Source organism: Ranitomeya variabilis, chromosome 4 (assembly GCF_051348905.1).
Source record: "Ranitomeya variabilis isolate aRanVar5 chromosome 4, aRanVar5.hap1, whole genome shotgun sequence".
Taxonomy (NCBI): Eukaryota; Metazoa; Chordata; class Amphibia; order Anura; family Dendrobatidae; genus Ranitomeya; species Ranitomeya variabilis.
Genome location: NC_135235.1, coordinates 12,355,614 through 12,375,606, shown reverse-complemented (window position 1 = coordinate 12,375,606; position 19,993 = coordinate 12,355,614). Strand labels below are relative to the sequence as shown.

Below are 19,993 nucleotides of genomic sequence, written 5' to 3'. Positions count from 1 at the left end.
AAAGAAGGAGATGAGGTAGTGCAAGTAATATTAATAAGGTTAGTATGGTTATGATACAAGGTAGGATAGGTGCTGCGGTTGGGGGATGGTGGGCCAGGGTTGGGGGAGATGTCCCCTGAAATCAGTAGGAGTAGGAAGATAAAAAGCAAGAAGTTATTGGAATTGTACGAAGTTTTTTGTGTGATGTGTTTGGGCAAGAGAGACTGAGGTTTTTCAGGAAGGTGAGAAGTGCATGGGAGCTGTACATGGGAGAGGGAAGGAAAGAGGGAATGATGTATACGAGTCGTGATGGAGGGGGGTGGGAATGTGAAGGTGGATGGCAAGGGAACATAGGAGGATAAGAATATAGCACATGGATAAAAGGGAGAGCAGAGTGTGGGTTACCTGACTCCTGCCCTGACTAACTTCTATGGAGTAACTGCTGTTTATCTTGATGCTTTGCTGAATGCGTGCGACCCCACGCATGCGTGCACCCCTAAAAATTAATCTAAACTTATAGGCCCTAGGAATAGGGAGAGGAGAGCGGGATTGTTTGTACAGATGAACGAGGCGCCTACAGGCATCTTGAAATTGTATGTATCCAAGGATGAGTCAGACTTGTGCAAGTCCACAATTCTCTCGCTGATATCTTGGCTGATTTCTTGAGACTTTCACATGATGCTACACAAAGAAGCAGAGTGTTTCAGGTGTGCATTAAAATACATCCACAGGTGTGACTCTAATTAACTCAGATGTTCCAAAACCCTCAGAGGCTTCCAAACACATGACATCATCATATGGGCCGTCCAGAATTGTTTACAGGCATAGTAATATTAGTGTATTTAATAAAAATGCCTTAGAACATTCTCTCTCATTATTCCGGCATTTGGCAAATATTAATAATTATGGTAATCCTAATTGTCCTAAACCGGGAAAGGTTTATTCTGATTTCATGTCACATAGTGAGAAAAACCTGCAGATGTGTCTTTATATATAGTGGACGGAAACCTCTGGTTTCAGCTGTATCTGCGTCCCTGTATACGGCGGCGACATTGTCAGTATCACAGTAACCACGTCGCCCCGGATCCCGGCACAGGGACTTTCTCCATGAAGATTTCTCACTTCTTCCTGCTGCGGCTGAGAGAAACCTGGAAATGACAACGACCAGCAGGGGGCAGACATTACAGTATCACACAGGAGAGGATTAGATACACGGCTCAGCAGTCAGTATCACACAGGATAGGATTAGATACACGGCTCAGCAGTCAGTATCACACAGGAGAGGATTAGATACACGGCTCAGCAGTCAGTATCACACAGGAGAGGATTAGATACACAGCTCAGCAGTCAGTATCACACAGGAGAGGATTAGATACACGGCTCAGCAGACAGTATCACACAGGATAGGATTAGATACACGGCTCAGCAGTCAGTATCACACAGGATAGGATTAGATACACGGCTCAGCAGTCAGTATCACACAGGAGAGGATTAGATACACAGCTCAGCAGTCAGTATCACACAGGAGAGGATTAGATACACGGCTCAGCAGTCAGTATCACACAGGATAGGATTAGATACACGGCTCAGCAGTCAGTATCACACAGGAGAGGATTAGATACACAGCTCAGCTGTCAGTATCACACAGGATAGGATTAGATACACGGCTCAGCAGTCAGTATCACACAGGAGAGGATTAGATACACAGCTCAGCAGTCAGTATCACACAGGAGAGGATGAGATACACGGCTCAGCAGTCAGTATCACACAGGAGAGGATTAGATACACGGCTCAGCAGTCAGTATCACATAGGAGAGGATTAGATACACGGCTCAGCAGACAGTATCACACAGGATAGGATTAGATACACGGCTCAGCAGTCAGTATCACACAGGATAGGATTAGATACACGGCTCAGCAGTCAGTATCACACAGGATAGTATTAGATACACGGCTCAGCAGGCAGTATCACACAGGAGAGGATTAGATACTCAGCTCAGCAGTCAGTATCACACAGGAGAGGATTAGATACACAGCTCAGCAGGCAGTATCACACAGGAGAGGATTAGATACTCAGCTCAGCAGTCAGTATCACACAGGATAGGATTAGATACACGGCTCAGCAGTCAGTATCACACAGGATAGGATTAGAACACCCACTGCTTTAACTAACTCTGTTGTGTGATACTCTCTTGACGGTATTTTCGCTTCCTACACTTGGCCCAAGTATATAATGGGCTGATGATTCATGGTGGCGGTGTTATACTGGTTTTGGTGTTATACTGGTTTTGGTGTTATACTGGTTTCGGTGTTATATTGGTTTCGGTGTTATACTGGTGGCGGTGTTATAGTGTTGTCAGTACTATACCAGTGGCGGTATTTTCGCTTCCTACACATGGCTCCGGTATATAATGCGCTGATGATTCATGGTGGCGGTATTATACTGGTGGCTACTGGTGGCGGTGTTATACTGGTTTCGGTGTTATACTGGTGGCGGTATTTTCGTTTCCTCCACTTGGCCCCAGTATATAATGCGCTGATGATTCATGGTGGCGGAGTTATACTGGTTTTGGTGTTATACTGGTTTTGGTGTTATACTGGTTGCGGTGTTATACTGGTTGCGGTGTTATACTGGTTGCGGTGTTATACTGGTTGCGGTGTTATACTGGTTGCGGTGTTATACTGGTTGCGTTGTTATACTGGTTTCGGTGCTATACTGGTTTCGGTGTTATACTGGTTTCGGTGCTATACTGGTTGCGGTGTTATACTGGTTGCGGTGTTATACTGGTTGCGGTGTTATACTGGTTTCAGTGCTATACTGGTTGCGGTGTTATACTGGTTGCGGTGTTATACTGGTTGCGGTGTTATACTGGTTTTAGTTTTATACTGGTTGCGTTGTTATACTGGTTTCGGTGCTATACTGGTTTCGGTGTTATAATGGTGGCGGTGCTATACTGGTTGCGGTGTTATACTGGTTTTAGTTTTATACTGGTTGCGTTGTTATACTGGTTTCGGTGCTATACTGGTTTCGGTGTTATAATGGTTGCGGTGTTATACTGGTTGCGGTGCTATACTGGTTTCGGTGCTATACTGGTTTCGGTGTTATACTGGTTTCGGTGCTATACTGGTTGCGGTGTTATACTGGTTTTGGTGTTATACTGGTTGCGGTGTTATACTGGTTTCAGTGCTATACTGGTTTCGGTGTTATACTGGTTTTGGTGTTATACTGGTTGCGGTGTTATACTGGTTTCGGTGCTATACTGGTTTCGGTGTTATAATGGTGGCGGTATTTTCGCTTCCTCCACTTGGCCCCGGTATATAATGCGCTGATGATTCATGGTGGCGGTATACAGATGGGGGGCTGTACATGCGATGGGGGGCTGTACATGCATGGTGATGCGGGGGGGCACAGACATACGTGTAATCTGCATTGTGTGTTTTGTGTGCCGCCTGTCAGTGCTGAGGGTCCGGAGTTTTGCTCTGCTCAGCATTGAGGGGTCAGGTCTGAATAAACCCGGCAGGGTAGAGATGGGGGTGGGGCGGGGGCTCAATGGCCACATAGAAAGGTCGCGTAGGACCCTGCTGACTCAGGTGCAGCACCCAACTGCACAGCTTTGTGCATAGCCGGCCGGAGCATGGTGGGCTTCCCTGGGAGCAGGCAGGACACACGGCTCAGGATCAGATGCAGAGTGGAGTGCCGCTTAATGAGGAGCCCAGGTAATGACCCCCATCCAGTGCAGAAGTACACCCCATGAATCAGTATGGTGGAGCAGCGCCTCCAGCAGGATAACCCGCAGTAGTGGCTTCTGCAGGACATGCTGATGGAGCTTTGCTGCACATGACCCTGGGCTTTAGTTTTTGGACAGATGGCCTCACATTTGCCTCTACTTTACTTTGTTGTACAGACGTGTTCTTGGAAGACTCATTGTCTGTGAGGTGCCCAAGTCCTGGGAGGCTAAAACCACCCAAATCCTCCTCCTCTGGGCCGGACATTTGGTATCATGGAATTGCCCAGAAATGTTCTGAAGTTTAGCCTCTCTTAGAAAGAGCAGGATTTCTCCTTCCAATCAGGTTCTATTTGTTCAGCCTATTTTAATTGTACTGTGACAATGAATCTAAACACTTAACCTTCTATCTGAGGCCTTTAGAGTCTGAGCTGTAGCTCTTGGGGATTTTTGTTGCAATTTCCTTGGGCATTGCATGGTCTGGGATGAATCCCTTGAGATGTTCTCTGCTGGGACAATTGTGGACTTGTATGTTTTCCACATGTGAGAAATCTTTCACACTGTAGCATGGGCTCCAGTTTGTTTGGAACCAATCATTGCTGATTTCTTTCCTTCTGAGCATTGCGGTAACGCGCTCCTGAATGCTCCAAACCAGCAAACGTCCAGAACTTCTGCTCTTATAGAGCTGTTCACACTTGCTGATGGATACAATTAATTAAAGGCCTTTGATCATTTCTTATGGAGGCAATGAGGGTGTACTTTTTTTTCACACACTGTTTTGCTCTAGTTTTTGGTAACTGAATAATGACACAGCGTAATTTCTTATGTGTTTGTCTACGATTGGATTTACCTACCAGTAATTGTTTTTTGTTATATCCTGACCTCTAAAACCATAGAATGGAACTCAGAGGGTGTACTTAGTTTTTCTTTATATTTAAACAGAAATGCACCAAATATTTTGTCCAACGTGTGACTGCGTCTTCTGTTCTTATTAAAGTCAAAGGGGAAAATCCTCAGTTTTCAGTTTAATCCAATAAATGTTTGTTTTTTTTGTTTGTTTGATGAAAATTGATACAAAACATTGTATCGATCGAGAAATGTATCAGTTCCTCTTTATTCTCCAGTCCTCTGCTTGCTGTCATTCTGTAGGAACCAACATTGGCCGGAGCACTGGGATAGCACAGGGGCAGAGGCCGACATGACCAGGGTTTGGAGTAGGTGGGACGAGGGGTCAATGGGAAGGGTTAGGGGGATAGGTGATTTAGAAAGGGGACTTTGGGGAGGGGTTTGTCACTTTCCCGCTCCCAGGACACAGAGCAAGGCCCGCCCTCACTATATTATTTTTCATGGAGGTGCTTATAGTGTTCTTTGAGGGGCTTTTCGATCCTGGGTCATACTGGTTAGTGGGGTGTATCGGGGTCCCTGACGTTGGCTTTACATTGGTATGGGGGATACATCAGGACATGGATCCCTCTGCTATAGGTTGGTTCTCTGGTCTGGTGATGTGAATGTTCAGTCTCGGGTTAGCGGTTATTCCGTTAATTAACCCTTTGGGTTTTGGTGCTCATGAGCCTGTGGGACTGTGGGTTGCAGCTGGGAGTAAGGGTGGTCGGTCAATTTTTGGGTCACCAGATTCTGTAGCTTCAAGGATCCGAGCACATTTTTGAAAGATGGCTACAAATGTTTGTAATGTTCTAATAAAAGGCCAATATTATCCAACCTCTGGTGTCTGCCCTGTTTATAGGTGAAGGGGCTTGATGGTTATAATGGCCAATACCAACATCATGTGATGGAGACAGGACACCGATGACTGTAACCGATGATTCACACCGGACGGATTTGCTGTAGGTTTTTTCCACCAGTTGAAGCGGCTGCAATTCTGCAGAGGATTTTCTCGCCGTTTTCTTTTACAATCTGCAATGAAGATTTGCATCATGAATTGCCATGCTGTGGGTTCACCTCCACACCACCGGTTGATCTCCGCGGCAGATTTTGTTTTTCTGTAGGGTCTGTTTTAAATTTGGTAAAATCTCAGCTATTATGGTGATACAATGCAGATTTTCCACCGTGGAAACGAAGGATCCATGCACAATAATTGGGAACAAGGGGTCGTTATCACTAGAATCTGAGGATTATCGGCCGTGTACTAAAGCAGGACGGGTGCAGTATAATGGGGTCATGTACTGGAGCTGCTGCTCTTAATGGTCCCTCTGTTGCCACCTGACCCGCGACGCTCAACGCCACGCTGACGGCGTCCCTTCTGTCTGTGTTCGATATCCTCTATAATCGGATGGTAATAAACCATGAGACGCGCCGTCCTGTAAATCCTGCACCGAGGGTGTTGTGCAAGATCCAGCGGAGTCACAGACAAGAAAAGATTTCTACACAGTCCACTGTCAGTAACTATTTTACTTAGGAACGAAGATTCTCCTACTCGGTTTTGATAAAGGCACAAAGAAAACACATCAAGCAAACATTTTGTCAGAAGGCTATATCCACTGTGCTGGACGGCACCCAGGAGAACTGCTTCTGCTATTTACCTGCTGGCGAGCTCGTCTGAAGCGGCTGCCATTACCTTATTACACCCTGACAGCAAACGTAAGTGAGTGCAAAGCACGGAGCGCCTGCGGGTCAGCACAATGGTTCACAATCTTAAGAATATATATACAGGGGTTGGACCAAATAATGGAAACATCAACAGCAGTTAGTTTAATCTGGTGTAGGTCCACCTTCTGCGGCGATTACAGCCTCAGTTCTCCGAGGTTTGGATTCATACAAGGTGTGAATTGTTTCCAAAGGAATTTTAGCCCATTCTGCAGGTAAAACACCCTCCAGTTCTTTGAGCGACGATGGCGGCGGAAATCAATGTCTAACTTGAATCTCTAAAATCGACCATAAATGCTCAATAATGTTGAGGTCTGGGGATTGTGGGGGCCAGATGAGATGCTCAACTTCATTAGAATGTTCCTCGTGCCATGCTTTAACGATTCTAGCTGTATGAATTGGTGCATTATCATCCTAAAGATGGCGTTCCCCCCCGGGAACAGTGCATGAACCACTGGATGCACTTGGTCGCCCAAAATGCCTAAATAATCTCGGCTGTTAATTCTTCCATGAAGGGATATCATTGGCCCAGCGGATCTCCACGAAGTAGCACCCCAGATCATCACAGAACCTCCGCCATGTTTTATGGTTGGGAGAAGGCAGTCTGGATGGAATGCTTCTTTCGGCTGCCTCCAAACGTACACTCGGCCGGAGGTTGGAAATAGGGTAAACGATGATTCGTCTGAGAATATCACATGTTTCCACTGCTCGAGGGACCAATTCTGGAGGTTTCTACACCACTCTAAACGCTTGGAAACATTTGTCATTGAGAGCAGCGGTTTTCTAATTGCAGCTCTTCCGTGGAATCCAGGTTTGTGCAGCTCCCGACTAACAGTTCTCGTGGAAACTGGGTTCTGTAGGTGTTCATTGAGCTCAGCAGTGATTTTCGGAGCCGCGGTCTTGCAATCCTCTCTCACAATTCGCTTTAGAGTCCGACGGTCTCAGTCAACTTTGACTTTCGGCCGGACCTGTGCTTTGCTGCGGACGTTTTTCCCTCTCTTTCAAACAGTCATTACTTTGGAGACAGTACCACTTGACACGCCAAGCATTCGGGCACTTTGTGTTAAGGCTCCGTCTCACACAGCGACGCTGCAGCGATACAGACAACGATGCTGATCGCTGCAGCGTCGCTGTGTGGTCGCTGTGTGGTCGCTGGGGAGCTGTCACACAGACATCTCTCTCCAGCGACCAACGATCAGGGGAACGACTTCGGCATCGTTGAAACTGTCTTCAACGATGCCGAAGTCCCCCTGCAGCACCCGGGTAACCAGGGTAAACATCGGGTTACTAAGCGCAGGGCCGCGCTTAGTAACCCGATGTTTACCCTGGTTACCAAAAAAAACAAACAGTACATACTCACCATCTGATGTCCATCAGGTCCCTTGCCGTCTGCTTCCTGCTCTGACTGAGTGCCGCCGTACAGTGAGAGCAGAGCGCAGCGGTGACGTCACTGCTGTGCTCTCACTGTACGGCGGCACTCAGTCACAGCAGAAAGCAGACGGCAAGGGACCTGACGGACATCAGATGGTGAGTATGTACTGTTTGTTTTTTTTTACATTTACGCTGGTAACCAGGGTAAACATCGGGTTACTAAGCGCGGCCCTGCGCTTAGTAACCCGATGTTTACCCTGGTTACCAGTGAAGACATCGCTGGATCGGTGTCACACACACCGATTCAGCGATGTCAGCGGGACCTCAACGACCAAAAAAAGGTCCAGGCCATTCTGACACGACCAGCGATCTCGCAGCAGGGGCCGGGTCGCTGGTACGTGTCACACTAGCGATCTCGCTATGTGAGACGGGGCCTTTACACTAGCGCCTGCCATACGAGCACCAACAACTTGGTCTCTTTGAAAATCCGAGAGGTCTGCCATTGGTATCAGGTTCTCATCAATGTTCTTACAATTATGCAAAACAAACAGTTAATTTACATACACATATCACATAACACAAATAATCAACTACAAAACATTCCCATATGTCACGGTTTGCATGTTTATCACATGTTCGAAGATTATGATGCCAAAACGTTAGGTGTTTCCATTATTTGGTCCAACCCCTGTGTGTGTGTGTATATATATATGTATATATGTATATATATGTATATATTTATATTATATTTCTATTCCTATTTCCCAACCAAACGTACCCTTCCCGTCCCCGTATAAACACAGGGAACTAGAGTATTACAAAAATTAAGCAATTAAGCAAAAACTATAATATATATCAGTCACACACACATACACATACACATACACACACACACACACACACACACACACACACACACACACACACACACACACACACACACACACACACACACACACACACACCAGTGAAGGTGCCATGGACAAATCTGCGTCACCTTATAATGTCCCACAGAGAGACTCCTCTTCCAGCAGAACACAGAGGAGGACACGAGTCCTTCCTGGAGGTCACTGCGGGCTGTGTCAGCACCTATACAGCGCAAAAACGTAGTGACAAATTTGGGGTTTCTGGGCGTTGATTCCAGTAGGAAAATGTGGTCCGTAGAGTCAATATAACTAACAGCTTTGTTCCGGCCGAATGTCTCTTGGCACCAAAATATAATGTGATGCGTGTACGTTTACCTATTGCGGCGTCGCAGTGGGCTTTTAGTGTTTCTTACCGCTGGGTCTGCTCTGAACGACACACTCAGGAGACGCTGATGGATGCAGAGGTCTTCCAGCCAGTGAGCAATAACGAGGAGGCTTGTGCTATAACACTTCAACAGAATGCGGCACCTTTCACTTCACAGGTCCCTCTGTTCTTTAAGAGCTTTTACAGCAGGAATGACCTCACATCTGGACAGGTTCGGGTACCGGTTCAGCTCAGCTTCAAAGTGTCACTGCTCTTAACTCAGAAGGGTGCTGTCACAAGGGGATGTCATTGTATCCCTCTCCAGCACAGCCTCATACACTCCTCATTCCTGCAGACTCTGCCCAAGATAGCCACGCTCCCACTTCCTGTCTTTCACTTATAAAACCCTCCCTTTTATATCTTACAGACATATCACAGTCTCTTAACCATGATCAAACATCACCGACATCTTGTGGCCAGTTAACAACATTAACTATAAAGACACAAAGCTATTGAAAAGTGCAAAGATTATTCAGGTGTGAGTACAATTACATTTAGAATCAATTAGAATCTCTTCATACCATGCACTGTCCTCCCTCCCCCACTGCATCTAGTTCACTCTCTGACTTTGAGCCAGTTACAGAAGAAGAAGTAGTTGGGCTTCTTGCATCTTCTCACCCGACCACTTGCACCAGTGACCCCATTCCGTCACATCTCCTCCAGTCCCTTTCCCCGGCTGTCACCTCTCACCTAACAAAAATATTCAACCTTTCTCTCACTTCCGGTATTTTTCCCTCCTCATTTAAGCATGCCATCATACATCCATTACTTAAAAAACCCTCCCTCGACCAAAACTGTGCCGCTAATTATAGACCGGTCTCTAACCTTCCCTTCAGCTCCAAACTCCTCGAACGCCTGGTCCACTCCCGTCTTACCCGCTATCTCTCAGATAACTCTTCTCGACCCTCTTCAATCTGTCTTCTGCTCTTTACACTCTACTGAAACTGCCCTCACTAAAGTCTCTAATGACCTACTAACAGCTAAATCTAATGGTCACTATTCCATGCTAATTCTCTTGGATCTTTCCGCAGCATTCGACACTGTGGATCATCAGCTCCTCCTCACTATGCTCCGCTCCATCGGCATCAAGGACACCGTTCTCTCCTGGTTCTCCTTCTATCTCTCTGACCGATCCTTCACTGTATGTTTTGCTGGTTCCTCCTCCTCTCCCCTTCCCCTTACTGTTGGGGTTCCTCAAGGATCAGTCCTAGGCCCCCTCCTCTTCTCTTTGTATACTGCCCCTATTGGATAAACAATCAGTAGATTTGGTTTCCAGTACCATCTCTATACTGACGACACCCAATTATACACCTCTTCTCCTGCTTTCACTCCGACCTTTATAGAAAACACCAGTGATTGTCTTACCGCTGTCTCTAACATCATGTCCTCCCTCTATCTGAAACTGAACCTGTCAAAAACTGAACTCCTCGTGTTCTCTCCCTCTACTAACCTACCTTTGCCTGACATTGCCATCTCCGTGTGCGGTTCCACCATTACTCCAAAGCAACATGCCCGCTGCCTTGGGGTCATCCTTGGTTCCGAGCTTTCATTCACCCCCCACATCCGATCACTGGCTCGCTCTTCTTATCTGCATCTCAAAAACATTTCTTTCGACTCTGCAAAAACTCTTACTGTTTCTCTTATTCATTCTCGTCTGCACTATTGTAACTCTCTACTAATCAGCCCCCCTCTTACCAAACTCTCCCCGCTCCAATCTGTCCTGAATGCTGCTGCCAGGATCATATTCCTCACCAACCGTTACACCGATGCCTCTACCCTGTGCCAGTCATTACACTGGCTACCCATCCATTCCAGAATCCAGTACAAAAGAACCACCCTCATACACAAAGCTCTCCACGGCTCAGCACCACCCTACATCTCCTCTCTGGTGTCAGTCTACCACCCTACCCGTGCCCTCCGCTCCGCTAATGACCTCAGGTTAGCATCCTCAATAATCAGAACCTCCCACTCCCGTCTCCAAGACTTTACACGTGCTGCGCCGACTCTTTGGAATGCACTACCTAGGTTAATACGATTAATCCCCAATCCCCACAGTTTTAAGCGTGCCCTAAAAACTCATTTGTTCAGACTGGCCTACCGCCTCAACGCATTAACCTAACCATCCCTGTGTGGCCTATTAAAAAAAAAAAAAAAACACAAAAAAACATAATGAGGTTCCTCGCATCATGTTCTCATACACTTTATGCAGTTAATAGCACTCTGTGTCTGTACTGCTACATACTTAGGCTGATAACTGGTTCATGCAGCTTTACATGAACACCCGAGCCTTACACTATGGCTGGTCCCAATAACTAAAGCAATTGTTACCATCCACCTCTCGTGTCTCCCCTTTTCCTCATAGTTTGTAGCTTGCGAGCAGCAGGGCCCTCATTCCTCCTGGTATCTGTTTTGAACTGTGATTTCTGTTATGCTGTAATGTCTATTGTCTGTACAAGTCCCCTCTATAAGTTGTAAAGCGCTGCGGAATATGTTGGCGCTATAGAAATAAAAATGATTAATTATACCGCCCTGGTGAGCTGACACACATCTCACAGTCCTGGAGAGATATCGGCTTTCTTTTGTGAAGATTACGTGAAAGTCTTGAAAAACCTGATTCTACAGATTTATTTTCCTACAGTAGCAAAACTGGTGAACAAAGTTCTTTCCACCTGCGAACTAGATTATATACAGATAGTGTCCCACATGTCACCCGCAGTCCCATGTAACACAGCGATAACTCTCCTACTACAGATAATGCAGTAGATGTCACCTGCAGTCCTATGTAACACCACTAATAACAGTGATAACTGAGTACAGATAATGTACTAGGCGTCACCTGCAGTCCTATGTAACACCTGTGGAGGATGCACTGTTCTGGGGGATCTGAGGATTATGCACTGTTATGGGGGATCTGTGGATGATGCACTATTATGGGGGATCTGTGGATGATGCACTGTTATGGGGGATCTGTGGATGACTCACTGTTATGGGGATCTGTGGATGACGCACTGTTATGGGGGATCTGTGGATGACACACTGTTATGGGGATCTGTGGATGACGCACTGTTATGGGAGATCTGTGGATGACGCACTGTTATGGGGGATCTGTGGATGACGCACTGTTATGGAGGATCTGAGGATGACGCACTGCTATGCAGGATCTGTGGATGATGCACTGTTATGGGGGATCTGTGGATGACTCACTGTTATGGGGATCTGTGGATGACGCACTGTTATGGGGGATCTGTGGATGACACACTGTTATGGGGATCTGTGGATGACGCACTGTTATGGGAGATCTGTGGATGACGCACTGTTATGGGGATCTGTGGAGGACGCACTGTTATGGAGGATCTGAGGATGACGCACTGCTATGCAGGATCTGTGGATGATGCACTGTTATGGGGGATCTGTGGATGACGCACTGTTATGGGGGATCTGTGGATGACGCACTGTTATGGAGGATCTGTGGATGATGTGCTGTTATGGTGCATCTGTGGAGGACGCACTGTTATGGGGGATCTGTGGATGATGCACTGTTATGGGGGATCTGTGGATGATGCACTGTTATGGGGGATCTGTGGATGACGCACTGTTATGGGGGATCTGTGTAGGACGCACTGTTATGGGGGATCTGTGGATGACGCACTATTATGGGGGATCTGTGGATGATGCACTGTTGTGGGGATCTGTTGGTGAGGCACAGTTATGGGGGATCTGTGGATGACGCACTGTTATGGAGGATCTGTAGATGACACTGTTATGGGGGATCTGTAGATGACACTGTTATGGGGATCTGTCGATGACGCACTGTTATGGGGGATCTGTGGGGAACGTACTGTTATGGGGGATCTGTGGATGACGCACTGTTATGGGGGATCTGTGGATGACGCACTGTTATGGGGGATTTCTAGATGACACTGTTCTGAGGGATCTGTAGATGACACACTTATGGGGGATCTGTGGATGACGCACTGTTATGGAAGATCTGTGGATGACGCAGTGTTATGGGTACTCTATGGACGACGCACTTATGGGACATTATTTGGCAGTGATGTGGGTTGTGATCTCTGTAGACATTGTGTCCGGTATCAGTTCTATTTGCCGCTGATTTATACAATGTTTTATATCACAATCTGATTTGTATCTTCTGATAGAAAGAAGAAAAATGACCAAGAGACATCAGAGAAGCCGTCGGCACCGATCACGCGGATCCTCACCCCTGATTTTCAGTACAGAATGAATTATGGGAAAGTCGGCAAATGTGTCATCATTAACAACAAGAACTTCCAGGAGAAAACAGGTGATAAAAGTCTACAGTCTATGTGATGGATAGGAGACATTCTCAGTGATGTCACCGCTGATCTCTGGTGATGGATAGGAGGCATTCTCAGTGATGTCACCGCTGATCTCTGGTGATGGATAGGAGGCATTCTCAGTGATGTCACCGCTGATCTCTAGTGATGGATAGGAGACATTCTCAGTGATGTCACCGCTGATCTCTGGTGATGGATAGGAGACATTCTCAGTGATGTCACCGCTGATCTCTGGTGATGGATAGGAGACATTCTCAGTGATGTCACCTCTGATCTCTGGTGAAGGATAGGAGGCATTCTCAGTGATGTCACCGCTGATCTCTGGTGATGGATAGGAGACATTCTCAGTGATGTCACCTCTGATCTCTGGTGATGGATAGGAGGCATTCTCAGTGATGTCACCTCTGATCTCTGGTGATGGATAGGAGGCATTCTCAGTGATGTCACCGCTGATCTCTGGTGATGGATAGGAGACATTCTCAGTGATGTCACCTCTGATCTCTGGTGATGGATAGGAGACATTCTCAGTGATGTCACCGCTGATCTCTGGTGATGGATAGGAGGCATTCTCAGTGATGTCACCGCTGATCTCTGGTGATGGATAGGAGACATTCTCAGTGATGTCACCTCTGATCTCTGGTGATGGATAGGAGGCATTCTCAGTGATGTCACCGCTGATCTCTGGTAATGGATAGGAGGCATTCTCAGTGATGTCACCGCTGATCTCTGGTGATGGATAGGAGGCATTCTCAGTGATGTCACCGCTGATCTCTGGTGATGGATAGGAGACATTCTCAGTGATGTCACCTCTGATCTCTGGTGATGGATAGGAGACATTCTCAGTGATGTCACCGCTGATCTCTGGTGATGGATAGGAGACATTCTCAGTGATGTCACCGCTGATCTCTAGTGATGGATAGGAGGCATTCTCATTGATGTCACCGCTGATCTCTGGTGACGGATAGGAGACATTCTCAGTGATGTCACCGCTGATCTCTGGTGATGGATAGGAGGCATTCTCAGTGATGTCACCGCTGATCTCTGGTGATGGATAGGAGGCATTCTCAGTGATGTCACCGCTGATCTCTAGTGATGGATAGGAGACATTCTCAGTGATGTCACCGCTGATCTCTGGTGATGGATAGGAGACATTCTCAGTGATGTCACCGCTGATCTCTGGTGATGGATAGGAGACATTCTCAGTGATGTCACCGCTGATCTCTGGTGATGGATAGGAGGCATTCTCAGTGATGTCACCTCTGATCTCTGGTGATGGATAGGAGACATTCTCAGTGATGTCACCGCTGATCTCTGGTAATGGATAGGAGGCATTCTCAGTGATGTCACCGCTGATCTCTGGTGATAGGAGGCATTCTCAGTGATGTCACCGCTGATCTCTAGTGATGGATAGGAGACATTCTCAGTGATGTCACCGCTGATCTCTAGTGATGGATAGGAGGCATTCTCATTGATGTCACCGCTGATCTCTGGTGATGGATAGGAGGCATTCTCAGTGATGTCACCGCTGATCTCTGGTGATGGATAGGAGACATTCTCAGTGATGTCACCGCTGATCTCTGGTGATGGATAGGAGGCATTCTCAGTGATGTCACCGCTGATCTCTGGTGATGGATAGGAGGCATTCTCAGTGATGTCACCGCTGATCTCTGGTGATGGATAGGAGGCATTCTCAGTGATGTCACCTCTGATCTCTGGTGATGGATAGGAGACATTCTCAGTGATGTCACCGCTGATCTCTGGTGATGGATAGGAGGCATTCTCAGTGATGTCACCGCTGATCTCTGGTGATAGGAGGCATTCTCAGTGATGTCACCGCTGATCTCTAGTGATGGATAGGAGACATTCTCAGTGATGTCACCGCTGATCTCTAGTGATGGATAGGAGGCATTCTCATTGATGTCACCGCTGATCTCTGGTGACGGATAGGAGACATTCTCAGTGATGTCACCGCTGATCTCTGGTGATGGATAGGAGGCATTCTCAGTGATGTCACCGCTGATCTCTGGTGATGGATAGGAGGCATTCTCAGTGATGTCACCGCTGATCTCTAGTGATGGATAGGAGACATTCTCAGTGATGTCACCGCTGATCTCTGGTGATGGATAGGAGACATTCTCAGTGATGTCACCTCTGATCTCTGGTGATGGATAGGAGGCATTCTCAGTGATGTCACCGCTGATCTCTGGTGATGGATAGGAGACATTCTCAGTGATGTCACCGCTGATCTCTGGTGATGGATAGGAGGCATTCTCAGTGATGTCACCTCTGATCTCTGGTGATGGATAGGAGACATTCTCAGTGATGTCACCTCTGATCTCTGGTGATGGATAGGAGACATTCTCAGTGATGTCACCGCTGATCTCTGGTGATGGATAGGAGACATTCTCAGTGATGTCACCGCTGATCTCTGGTGATGGATAGGAGGCATTCTCAGTGATGTCACCTCTGATCTCTGGTGATGGATAGGAGACATTCTCAGTGATGTCACCTCTGATCTCTGGTGATGGATAGGAGGCATTCTCAGTGATGTCACCGCTGATCTCTGGTGATGGATAGGAGACATTCTCAGTGATGTCACCTCTGATCTCTGGTGATGGATAGGAGACATTCTCAGTGATGTCACCGCTGATCTCTGGTGATGGATAGGAGACACTCAGTGATGTCACCGCTGATCTCTGGTGATGGATAGGAGACATTCTCAGTGATGTCACCGCTGATCTCTGGTGATGGATAGGAGGCATTCTCAGTGATGTCACCGCTGATCTCTAGTGATGGATAGGAGGCATTCTCAGTGATGTCACCGCTGATCTCTGGTGATGGATAGGAGGCATTCTCAGTGATGTCACCGCTGATCTCTAGTGATGGATAGGAGACATTCTCAGTGATGTCACCGCTGATCTCTGGTGATGGATAGGAGGCATTCTCAGTGATGTCACCGCTGATCTCTGGTGATGGATAGGAGGCATTCTCAGTGATGTCACCTCTGATCTCTGGTGATGGATAGGAGACATTCTCAGTGATGTCACCGCTGATCTCTAGTGATGGATAGGAGACATTCTCAGTGATGTCACCGCTGATCTCTAGTGATGGATAGGAGGCATTCTCATTGATGTCACCGCTGATCTCTGGTGACGGATAGGAGACATTCTCAGTGATGTCACCGCTGATCTCTGGTGATGGATAGGAGGCATTCTCAGTGATGTCACCGCTGATCTCTGGTGATGGATAGGAGACATTCTCAGTGATGTCACCGCTGATCTCTGGTGATGGATAGGAGGCATTCTCAGTGATGTCACCTCTGATCTCTGGTGATGGATAGGAGGCATTCTCAGTGATGTCACCTCTGATCTCTGGTGATGGATAGGAGACATTCTCAGTGATGTCACCGCTGATCTCTGGTGATGGATAGGAGGCATTCTCAGTGATGTCACCGCTGATCTCTGGTGATGGATAGGAGACATTCTCAGTGATGTCACCGCTGATCTCTGGTGATGGATAGGAGGCATTCTCAGTGATGTCACCTCTGATCTCTGGTGATGGATAGGAGGCATTCTCAGTGATGTCACCGCTGATCTCTGGTGATGGATAGGAGACATTCTCAGTGATGTCACCGCTGATCTCTGGTGATGGATAGGAGGCATTCTCAGTGATGTCACCGCTGATCTCTGGTGATGGATAGGAGACATTCTCAGTGATGTCACCTCTGATCTCTGGTGATGGATAGGAGGCATTCTCAGTGATGTCACCTCTGATCTCTGGTGATGGATAGGAGACATTCTCAGTGATGTCACCGCTGATCTCTGGTGATGGATAGGAGGCATTCTCAGTGATGTCACCGCTGATCTCTGGTGATGGATAGGAGACATTCTCAGTGATGTCACCGCTGATCTCTGGTGATGGATAGGAGGCATTCTCAGTGATGTCACCGCTGATCTCTGGTGATGGATAGGAGGCATTCTCAGTGATGTCACCTCTGATCTCTGGTGATGGATAGGAGACATTCTCAGTGATGTCACCGCTGATCTCTGGTGATGGATAGGAGACATTCTCAGTGATGTCACCGCTGATCTCTGGTGATGGATAGGAGACATTCTCAGTGATGTCACCGCTGATCTCTGGTGATGGATAGGAGGCATTCTCAGTGATGTCACCGCTGATCTCTGGTGACGGATAGGAGGATTGCAACTTTCTTTGATTACTTTCAGGGATGTGTATCCGGAATGGGACGGATAAAGACGCCGGCGATCTCCTTCGTTGTTTCCGGAGCCTTGGATTTGATACAACGGTTTATAACGACAGAAGCTGCGAAGATATGGAGAGATTGCTGCAGAACAGTGAGTGACCGGAGCCTCATCCCCGACACTGCTAACCACTGCACTAACACCGCACGCTGAGAATGTGTCGCTGGACATTTGGCCGGAGTTCCTCCTGATTGCCGTCACCAGTTACCACTGGTCATCAGAGGAAGGTAGATGAAAAATGGGCAAAGTCACCGCTGATGGGGGCTGGTGCAGGGGGAACGTGGGGGTCTGACATGATTCTTCCTGGTGATCGTTTATGTGACAGATTCCTGGCATTACTCAGGGGTGTAATACAAGAGTAATGTCCAGCTCACGGGGTGTGTAGACTTTTATATCCCGGCATATAGTATATGGCGTCAGGGAATTTCAGTGAATGTGTGACGATCGGCTGCAGCGTTGTTCTCCTAGGCTCGTCTGCAGCTTGGGCAGGATCCCGGGTAGCGGATGTCGCCCGCACACAAGCCCTGAATGTAGAGTAATGGCGGTTTCCTTCTCCCGGCAGTGGCGCAGCAGAATCACAGCGACAGCTCTTGTTTCGCCTGCGTCCTCCTGAGTCATGGAGAAGAAGGTCAGATCTACGGCATCGACGGAGCCATGGCTATAAAATCTCTCACCTCCCTATTCCGGGGAGACAAGTGCCAAAGTCTGGTGGGGAAGCCGAAACTGTTCTTCATCCAGGTATAATGGAAAGCTCCAAACTGTGAGCGTGAGGCCGGGGTCACATGTGTGCAGTGCGAGAAACGGGCGCATCCATACCGGGCACTGCCGCTGGCACTCGGGACCGGAGCATAGAAATACATGCAGCCGCACGGTGTACAGAATACAGCTCCATCCCCCCTGCAGCTCCCTGGTGTACGGCTCCATTCCCCCCCCCCCCCGCACCTCCCTGGTGTACGGCTCCATCCCCCCCGCACCTCCCTGGTGTACGGCTCCATGATCCTCCATCCCCCCCGCACCTCCCTGGTGTACGGCTCCATCCCCCCCGCAGCTTCCTGGTATACGGCTCCATCCCCCCGCACCTCCCTGGTGTACGGCTCTAAGCCCCTGCTCAGTGTATAGTTGCATCCCCCCCACCACAAGCGTACAGCTGTATACAGACCCATCTGCCACCCATGTCATCCGGACCCTCTTTTATGGGGCTGTCCAGCATTTTTTCTGCTTTTCTGGGGCTTGTTCCACCGAGTGAGGCGCAATCCATGGTCATTAAGGATTCTCAGCACTGGTTACATTGTAACAAACCCACAGCTGTGAGAGATATTAGGTCACAAATGGTTTTCAGTCTTTAAATGTAGCTAAGACTGTTCCCAGACAGCAAGCAGAGGTCCTGCAGGCAAACAGAGCGGAGTGAGCGGTGCGCACCCCTGGCACACAGACCGCTCCTGATGTAAAGGGACCCCCACCCCTCAGTACATAGGAATGACTGCACTAAAGTTTGTGTTTGTTTTTTTTCACCACAATTCTGGCGCCAATTCACTAATAAAATCCCCAACATTTTTTGGATGTCAGAGAACTTTCACTTGTGGATGAGTCATTTTTTGGCATCAGGACCAGAATTCCCGGTTTTTGGGACCTGGAACAATGGGGCCTCAGTGCCGTGTGCCCGCAGCCCTGCACCCACTCCCCATGGAAGGGCAGGAGAGGGAACATGATCCCGAGTGGCTGGGATGCAGCTGCATGTACTTCAGGAGTAGGGCGACTTGTGGCCCTAAAATCTCCCATTGGCCCCTCCCTGCATGGAGAGATCTGATTGGCTCCCGGCCCATCTGATAATAAGAGGAGCATTAGGTAATGTTGTGGGGACTTTCTGTGATGTCGGCCGTGGCAGCGGGTGTCATCCGGCTGGCACAGGCAGCACCTGGCGAGACACCGTGCCGGGGGCAGCATCACTTCTGCAGAAAGAAAGTTAAAGGGAAACTGTTGTGTGCGATGATCCTGCATGTATAGGGTTAATCTGCAGGTAACGGACGTCACAGTGGTGAGAGGCCGTTATCAGGGAAAAGTCGTGTTTATTCCTCCCATAGCTCCGGCTTTCAGTCCTAGAGGCGGCCGGCGGGTCTCCAGTCACCGATCAGTGCAAAGAGGCCGGCGAATAGAACCGCTCCCGGCACTTTGATTGACAGCCGGCTGTGCAGGGCATTTGTGCAGTGTGAGCTGTCAAAGTCCCAGGGTGGCCGGCCACGGTGTACTGAGGAGTGACTACAGCCGCAGCGGCCGCCTCTATGACTGAAAGCCACAGGCTACTGCGAGGAATGAAGACTTGTTCTGTGCAGACTCTGAACCAGCAGGAGCTGTGAGCGGAGAGAGTGCAGCTCTGGGGGCAACTAGAGTAGAGACCCCGATGTGGCTCAGATGTCCGGCGCGGATCTGTTCCTTTTTAAGGGGAATA

The 19,993-nt window shown here is 48.2% G+C and overlaps 1 protein-coding gene across 1 annotated transcript in view; it reads left to right on the top strand.

Annotated features, from left to right (window-relative positions):
- Positions 1–19,993, top strand: part of CASP7 (caspase 7) — a 41,756-nt gene that overhangs the window by 15,577 nt on the left and 6,186 nt on the right. Inside the window, exons 3-5 of the mRNA XM_077258022.1 lie at positions 13,127–13,272; positions 17,512–17,640; positions 18,110–18,285. Of these exons, the coding sequence (XP_077114137.1) occupies positions 13,127–13,272; positions 17,512–17,640; positions 18,110–18,285 (451 nt within the window). The remainder of the gene's footprint in view (positions 1–13,126; positions 13,273–17,511; positions 17,641–18,109; positions 18,286–19,993) is intronic.